The 9,507-nt window shown below is 35.1% G+C and overlaps 1 protein-coding gene across 2 annotated transcripts in view; it reads right to left on the bottom strand.

Moving 5' to 3' along the window:
* The window catches only part of Skap2 (src kinase associated phosphoprotein 2), a 166,220-nt gene that overhangs the window by 18,039 nt on the left and 138,674 nt on the right, over positions 1 to 9,507 (bottom strand). For both annotated transcript variants that reach the window (XM_019208052.2, XM_010628269.3), the window contains exon 10: positions 997 to 1,074. In XM_019208052.2, the coding sequence (XP_019063597.1) occupies positions 997 to 1,074 (78 nt within the window). The remainder of the gene's footprint in view (positions 1 to 996; positions 1,075 to 9,507) is intronic.

Consider the following 9,507-nt stretch of genomic DNA (forward strand, 5'->3'; position numbering starts at 1 on the left):
TGATAGGGCAGACCTTGCCCCAGCCGACACGAGGCTATGAAGAGGTGTAAAGTCCTGATAAGAAGTCAGTCCTCTTCTTTCTGTGTAAAATAATTGTTGGTTTATCAAAACTAAACTCATGCTCGCACTTCAGATATGGTTTATCTCTTGCTATTTGGAAATAACAAGCAAGAAAATTTGTCTGTAGCATGTGATTTTGTACATAGCGTATGCAGTTATTTTTCCAGTCTCAGTCACAATTAGTACTTGCGGCCATGTGCCAAGTGGAAATGGATAAAAGGGAACATCCTTCCTGGTCTTTAGGCCACCAGTGTCCTTTTCCGATTTTTAAGCTGCTGTCACTGGACTCTGGCATTTCTTACCCAATTCATTTGCTTTCTGTGTTAATCATATGCAATGAAGATATGCATGGCCAACATTTAAACAGGCTGCAGATCAATTAGCGGTCTTAAGTTTATCTGATTTTTATCAAAGAAGACAGAGCTGTGGGTCGATTGTCAGAGCCTGTGTCAAGTTGACCTTTTCAGAGATGTCTACATTGCCTGTCCCCTGGGCAACTTGTTGTCCCCTGTTAGTCTCTGAATGGCAGAAGTCTGTTCTGCTCAAGCACAAAGTATACACAGATGTCTATATTACATTCTTATAGGTTTGACAGCAACTGCATGTTGTATCTATAAACTGTCCTTTAGCAGTGACACTTCCTCAATGATGATAAGCTAATTTATGCAACTAAATCTCCTTTGTGCAGAAATGAAAGCTAATTGAGTCATTACAAAGTAATTCAGGAAGGAATACCTTGTATAAATTGGCTTACTTTATAAATCCTTCTCAAGTGGTTTTTATGCATCCTAAATGGGACTAAGTAGCTTATCAGCCATAAGACATCAAGACCAAACAAGCCAACTTCTGGGAGCTGTGCAAACATCTTTAGAACAGTAAGAATGTGGCTAAAATAAAACCAAAATAAGCTTTGCCAGGAAGCTACATAATTTTTACCTGAGGGGTGGTGCACATTGTCCAGACTTGTTTTCCTTTGTTCTTCCATTTTCACGGAAACATTGTCCTCTTCTTCTTCTGCAAACAAAAAGTGTCAGTAGCACAATGAAGAGGTTCCTTAGGGATAACAGTGCAGTAATCATTCTATCTTAAGAGCAAAACTGTAAGTTTACAATACATAAATATTATTTTTAAAAGAATTAAGCTACCCAAGATTCATATTCCTTTGTCAATAATACAACACTGAACAAATAAACCACTGCCATTTCCAAATGGCAACATTATCAAGGTTTATCTAATTGATTGATAAAATGTAGATACGTACTAATGCATTACACATTTGTTTTAAATATTTATAAAAACTCATCTGGAACAATATTAAATCCAGTAGAGGCCTCAAATCCAGTAAAAATAATACCCAGAACTACATTACACTGTGTAGCAGGAATAGTACAGATGAAATCATGGTTTCTAAAACACTGATATAATGAGAAAATGTGCACTGTAAAATACAGTTAAACAGGTAAGTCATCAATTGAGTACTACTTTCTTTTTCTAAAATCTTATTGAGTTTATTGGTACTTTTTAAGTAAACAGTACAGCTACATTCATCATTGGGATCTTGTACCCTTACAGGACAGATCTTGGTTCTCATTTCTTCCCCATACTCCTGCCCTCCCTTCACCCACTCCACCCTCCCCTATTTACAAACATTGTTTCCATTTTTTCCTTTTCTCATATTTTTTCTTGTCCCTTATTTCCTTTCCCCTATTGAATAGTACCTTCATGTGTATTCTCACTTAATTTTCACAGAAGGATACTAGAAGAATCCTCACCTCTTAAGGTAATTCCTTCCCAAATTATACTAAGGACCTACTAAGTGTTATGTAACACGGGAGAAAAGACTTTGTAGATAATTTTTAAATCCTCATTCTGTGGACAAGTATATGAAACTCAAAAGGTGACGTAATTTCCAAAGTATGTCACTCAAACTTAAATTTGTGATTATAAAGTTCCTGTTCTTTATCCTAACTATAGTAGTGCTTTGCCTGTGTTCTTTCCACTTTCTCATCACACTCCCTCCTCCAAGTTAATATAAAATAAGTTTAAATGATAGGGTTTTTAATAGAATCAAACGATTTAATTCTTTTATACTAAAATATATATATTTAAGCAGGGTGTGGTGATGCATGCCTATAATCCCAATATTCTGAGAGGCTGAAGCAGAGTGGCACAAGTTTGAGCCCAACCTCAGGTAACTTTGTGACTTAGCAAGATCCTCTCTCAAAATTAAAAACAGAAAAAAAGATCTCAGGAGAAGGCCCTAGGTTCAATCCCAGTACCACAAAAATTGTTGCAATAAACACTATGTTTATTAGCTTCCTTTACCTAAGGATTGATATAGAACTTAGAAATGTTGCATATGTGAATAAAGGGCATGCTAAAGAAAAACCAGATTCAAAAATAAACATAATTTTTTTAAAAATCCAAAACTTCAAAGGGTAACATACAAGATAATTCAAATGTAGTCACTTAACTCTTAAACCAATCAATTGATTTTCATTGAGTATTAAATGTAAGAGAAAGATTCGCCAATAGGGAGCATCTGCCCTCAGGAGGCTGACAGCCAGGGAGACAAAAGACAAGATTAAAAGAAAATGAGATAATGGGTCCTAAACCTGGCAATGAAGCACAAGGCACCGAAGAAGTGCAGGGAGGAATTTCCTAACTGGGGATGCCAAAAAGGCCTGTGAGATGCAAAAACTTTAAATAAGCAAAAATGGGAAGAAGGCTATTTCTAGACAGAAGAAAAGCCATGAATTTGAAAAGAACAAGGCAGTCACGTCCATTGTGAGTAAATAACATGGGACTCACAGGGTAAGAGCAGGATGGGAGAGGATACTAGTTGTCTGGGCTGGTTGTTGAAAGTCCAGAACACCCTGTTAAGAACTGCAGGTTCATCTGGTGGGCAGTAAAAGCCCTACAAAGCCTTGGAACAGAGAATGGGCAGGACTGCAACTCTGCTCCAGGAATAATCATTGGATCTGGTTGTCTTAGGCAGTTTGGAGGAGGGGCAGGAAAGTCTTGATAAAGGGGAAGGAAGTCCTGGACTGAAGGGGCAGAGGAAACGGGAAGGAGATGGTTGTAGAAGGTAAAGGAACTATAAGAATCGATAAGCTTTGTCCTGCCTGCCTGTCTGCCTGCCTGAACGGACATGGAGGAAGGGGAAAAGAGAGTAACCAGATGATCAAATTTACTTAACTGAAAAATGGGTGTATCATTGCTTCAAAAAACAGTTTAAAATGATAGCAAACATAGTCTCTGCTGTGTGTGTAGTGGTAGTGGGACTACAAGGAGTTGTCTTTTCCACTGGGTAGATTCAGCATGCTGGTGGGCACCCCCAGAGAAAATGCCCAAGAGCAACTATAAATCACAGTAGAAAAGTCAGTACTGAGATGTAGATTTCAAAGTTTCTTGGAAATTCTAAATGGTGATTAATCAAAACTGTCATTCATATCAACCTTGAGAGTTACTATAAGACAAATATAACTGTTTTGAGCTTCTGCAATTCAATTCAAACAAAACAAAGCAATAAAAGCTCCAACATAAGGAACAGCTGGAAATATCTGGGGCTTTTACACATACAGTGGAACCTACTTTTGGCAATTTAATACAGATTTTTTTCTGTTTAATAACTGTTGTCCCACTTATGTCACATTTCAATGACTATCATAAATGGATTGTTTATAGGATGTTTTGATATAAACTTGTTAAATAGGAGGGATGTTATAGTTAGTCCAAGTCACTCCTTTTATAGACAATTTTTGAAAAGGTAAAATAAGCTTTTCTTAATTTTCACATCTTCTTCCCTAACACTTACTCCTTTTCAATCGTGTCACAAATCCAACATTAAAAAGTAAATTTAAAAAGTTAAGGGCATGGTGTCATCAGTCAAATGCTGTAAGCACGTCAAGGGATTAAACATTGTTTTTGAAGCGACTAACATTTAGACTTGCCCCCAACACAAACTATCATAAAAATTAATTATAATAATTAAATGGAAAAACTTCACTTTTTTGTTTTAAACAAATAATTCAGATGAATTTATTGCTACAAATTCTTTGTATTTATTAAAATTTAAGTGCCTATAATGCATGTTATACAGTATAGTGATAAGAAAGAACTCTGTCCTTTAGAAATATCTTCTTATATGCTCAGAATGATACTAAAAACATATACCTATCAATATCTACTGAGAAATATCCAAATTGAAGTCCATGTGAGATGCATGAAATACACATTTAAAGTACTTTCTTTTTTCCATTTAAAAACTAATATTGGCCGAGGATTTAGTTCAGTGGCACTGTGCCTGCCTTGCAAGTGCGAGGTCCTGAGTTCAATTCCCAGTACCCCCCCAAAAAAAATCTAAATAAATAAATAAAAACTAGTACTGACATTTTTAGGCAAAAAGCTTACATGTTTCATATATCAATTTCTCTTTAAAATATTCAAGCCCCTCATTTTATCTTGGGGTAACAATACAAACAGCTTATACATGTAAGATAATAAAGCAAAATGTGTCTTTTTTTAAATTGTAAGGGAGAAAAAAACTCAAGACTGAACCTTGACCAGAACCTGGCATAAAGGAGATGTCCAATAAATACTGAAAACAAATGGATTCAAAAATCATAACAATAAATCCTAAGATATTCATTTACAGAACAAACATCTTCACAATGACATACATTCACACACTGTCTTATTTAGGTTTATTATTAAACATCTTATTTTGGTGTTGAGGCATGATGTCATTATATAATACTAATTAATATCTCAAATAGCCAATGTTTGTGGGTTAATGTATTCCATTCAACGTTTTAATAACAGTAAACAAAAACAGCTCAGCTATGCAGTAAAATCCATCAAAACCACACAGATGGCTATAAGGTTTTCATTATGTGGTTTCCATAGCAATCATATTGCAAATCTGGAAGCTTCTTGCAAATAAGCAGCTTGTATTTACATGCCTCTCAGCTGCAGCACGAAACTCTTTAACATGTGAAGTTATTAGTCCAATCACACACTGTTAGAAGAATCATCAGGAGATTTTGTGTGTGATCAGACAAGATGAAAATAACAGAAAAGCAAACTAAGTGAAAAATTCAAACAGTCACATGTTTAGCAATCAATGAGTATTAGAAATATTCTGTTCGTCATCAAAAAGCTTTAACATAAACCTTGTCAAATATATAAAACTTCCAGGATCAATTAGACCCTACAGAATCCCAAAACATAAATTGCTCCCTATCATCCTTTTTTAATAGACATTCCGCCTTGTTTCTGGATTAGGCAAAGGAAGGAAGAACAGATAATCATGTCTTTCCAAATCTTTTTAGGAAAATTTATTTGAGGAAATGCTTACTGTGGGAAAAGTCAAGACTTTTTTCTTCTTTTAGATTAATCAATTTAATTTGCAAATTGATCTATTTCCATAACAGATGGATTATTGCCCTACTAAGGGTCACAAATCTGTCTAGCTATTTGGTTTTTAACAAAATGGCTACTTCTGGCTTACCAATGTTCTTATTTTTTGAATAACCAAAAAGAGTGACAAACAATCTGTTTAACTAACATTGCTTGAGAAAGGATGAAGGGACCTTGCTAGCACCCAGGCAGTGTGTGTAATATTCATTTCTGTGCTGAGGACTATCATCTCTTCAGAGGAGAGGGAAAGGCAACAAATGAAAATCTCTGACTCACACAATGATTATCATTCTCATAAAACACCTTCAGAAGACAGTTTGCTGAATTATAATGCATTTTAAAAGACGTGAAACACAGGATCAGAAATTATGCCCTGAAATGAAGTTTGAGTTTAGATCGCTACCTGCCTAGGCTTCATAGATTATGAGATTAGATATTTTTATGTGACTATTATTTTTATGTAACTATTAGGATAGTTAATATTTATTGCTTAAATGCTCATATTATCTGCACTTACACCCATTATATAACTAAATCCTCAGGGCAATTCTATGAGGTAATAATCGGTACTTGTATTCTCATCATTTTATGAATGCAAAAAATTAAATTTATTAAGCTTGAATAACTTGCCCAGGTTCTCACATTTAGTTAGAATATGTGAGCTGGGATTTAAACTTCAGGCATGTGCTACCGAGCTCTAGCTCTAACCCATTTTTTTTTTTAATTTTCATTAAAATCTTCAATTTAGAAACTGGCCTACAGCTCAAAAGAGCACTAGCCTGGAATGTACAAGGCAATGGCAAACAGAAAAAAATATAATAACAAAACCCTTCAATTTATAGGTGGATTATTTTCTATAATTTTATTTAATATTGGCTGTTTGTAGACTTGGAAAATATTTTCACATAGGTCAGTGAGTGCTATATTACTAAGCATTGTAACTTAGCAGTTTTTTAGTGTTGCTCTAGAACTAGAACTGCAACTTGGGATGCCCAAAACACACTGTTTTCTCCTTCATGTTCTCCCACCTTGCTTTCTCTACTGCCAGTATTCATGGACTCAACCGTCCCTAACACCAGCACATAGTACTGAATACTTTGTGAAGGTTTCTAATTCAAATGAGAATTGAAAACAGACTCATTTCTAGGCCAGTCAGCTCCTTTTCTTTCTCACTTAGTTTCACTAAGGAAAACATGTTCAAAGTGGAGATGGTAAAAGTGAGACTATACACAGAGATCTGAAAGAAGCTCTCCTACGTTTGAGAGCGATGGATTATTTTGTACCTTTAACCAAGGCTTCTGGGTCCAGGACATTCACTGCAAGTAAATGAAACAGATGGCAACAGGAGACAGAAGACACAAAGGGCTAGTTGTACTGATACAATGTAAAAGAAGGGAGCAAAGCTGGGAGGTTTTGACAAAAGTCAAAAGTGCAAAGTGACACCTTGCTCCTCCTTCTCTTCCAAGACCTGTGGTAGGCTGAAGGAAGGGTTGGAAAAGTTGAGGAGTACAGTCAAAGGGATATTGGCAAGAGATTCAAAATTTTCACAGTGAGAGAGTGTGAGGCTCTTAAAAGTCTAAAATCCAGATGTACTGGTAATATAAAATATGATACTTTTACAGGATTTTTCTATTTAACAGACTGACATATTTCAAAGCATTGAAATACATATTTTATAAAGATATTAGCATGTGCCTAACCTTTAGCTTTACATAAACTTCAAAATGGACAGAAGGTTCTCAATTTTTCCCCTTGTCCCCACCCTCCCTTCACCCCCTCCTCCCCTCCCCACCTTCAAACACTTTAATTCCATTTTTACATTTTCTCATATTTTTTTTCCTTTTCCCGTATTCCCCTTTCCCTATCCTTCTCACTGTCCCTACACCTTTGGTCCTTTTCTTCCTATTTCACGCTGCTAATTGTCCCATTAGGATCTTGAGTACTATTTTAGTTTTTCACACCAGAGAAACTATTCGGTATTTGCATACGTGTGACTTATTTATTTCACTTAGTAGTACCAATAAATTCAATTTAAAAAAATGGACAGAAGGATAAAGAAGACAGAGATGCCATGGTGACACTCCTGGAAACTAGGCGGAAGTGGGCCTATTGTTGCAGCTATCGTTACTCCTCCAACCTTGACACTGCTTCTAATTCTGTCATCTCTGTACAGTACTTCAAAGCAGGAAGAATAATGTCTATCTGATAGCACTTCAAACAAGGATGGGTAAACACAAGATAATCAGACTTCTTGGAGGGAAATGTACAATCAGTGTGTAGTACTAAGTTTATTACCTTAGGAGCCAGGTATTTTGTAACAATTTATAAATATAGCAGCCAAGGTTAACATGATATAATTGGCAAAAAAAAACACAAACAATAATTGTTCAATCACACAATCTAATTTTTTTAATTTGGACTTCCTAACCTTATAAGGTTTAATATGAAAAATTTATTGTACTTCAGGTGAAAGAGTAAATGTCAGTAAATTAGTCAAATTTCTAGTACTGTAATATTAAAATAAATAATTTAAATATTACTGTGAAAATAATGGCTTTTCACAGAGACATTACATGAATTAGTATTACAGCTGGGATGTTGAAGAAAAAACTCAAAGTCAAGCAAAGATCTCATTTTATAAAACCAGAAAAAAAAATGTGTGGGGAGAAACAAACCAGTTGATCTCGTTCAGTTTCATTTAATGAAAGGGAAGTGAACTGGGAATGCTGAATGTCACGATCGAGGTCACAGCCTACACTACCTTCTGTGCAACACACTCTGTAGACATCTCTGCAAATGTGGCCAGTGGCTTAAGAAGCACTTCTCTGTTTCAGAAGCAGACTTATATACACTTGACCATCTACCACCAACAACAGAAGACTAGAAAAGCCTATGGGTTAAAAGTAAAATTTTAGTAAGTCAAATTCTGTGGGCCAGAGGCAACTGAGTTAGAAAATGATACTAATCCTAAAAAGTTTTAGACATGAAAAAATCATGAAATGTGGCTCCTGGCTCAGAGTACTAGTTATTCTATACTATAAAACTGTCCTCGATGACCTGTAGAGTTATAGAAAATTTTGCAATAGTAAAATTCTATTAACCTCAGAAAGCCTGAATTAAATTCTTTCTCAGTTATAGTAACTTCTACTTGGTTCTGCATTTCTGCTACAATTATGATCTTTGTTTCACACAAAATTTTAACCTTTTTTATTACTCTTATTATCTAAATCTTACTTAACTACTTTTACTGTTACATTTTACTTTATTATTTAAAAATTTAAAGTATCCTTGATCTGTCCTTAGACACTATTAATAACACCTTCTAGGCTACCTAGATTCAGTTATAAGTTTTTCTAGATTATTTTAATAAGAATTCCTGAATGAGTATGTATCCATTATTCTCATATATTTCTTAGTGCAAATGTAAATATACTTCATTGTAAACTGTTTTGAATCCCTTCTAAGGGAAAGTATTTCATCAACTTAGATTTTTTGTTTTTGTTTTTAAAATTTCAATAGATGAAAAAGCTATCTCAGGTTAATTAAGTTAGTGTTAAAGTTATTTAATTGTAATATGGCTATTTCTAAGGCTCTTTAACTTCCAGAAAACAAAGCAGATACATGGGTGTACAGGTCATTTGCTTACAGGTTTTGGCTGTTTCTTCTGTTTGCCTATGCAGATATACTCTTCCTCATGATGTGCACTGCACCTTAATGTCATTTTCAAGAACCCAAGAAAGAAAACACGATCCCATAAGAGGAACCATCACCATTAGACTTGCTGGCTCTGTATGCCTTGCACCCACAGTGGCTTCTAAGATCTTTTCAGGACATGAAGGGTCTGTGAGGTCAAAATATTTTCATAATAATACCAATACAATTATTGCCTTTCTCACTTCACTAACATTTGCACTGATATTGTGAAGCAATGATAGGTAAAATTACTGACACCTTAGCATAAATCAATGTAGTGGCACCAAACTGTCACTGCATTCTTCACTGTCTTGCACTAGCATATGGGGGGGG

This window comes from Fukomys damarensis, unplaced genomic scaffold (assembly GCF_012274545.1).
Source record: "Fukomys damarensis isolate Sample0158 unplaced genomic scaffold, DMR_v1.0_HiC HiC_scaffold_4, whole genome shotgun sequence".
Taxonomy (NCBI): Eukaryota; Metazoa; Chordata; class Mammalia; order Rodentia; family Bathyergidae; genus Fukomys; species Fukomys damarensis.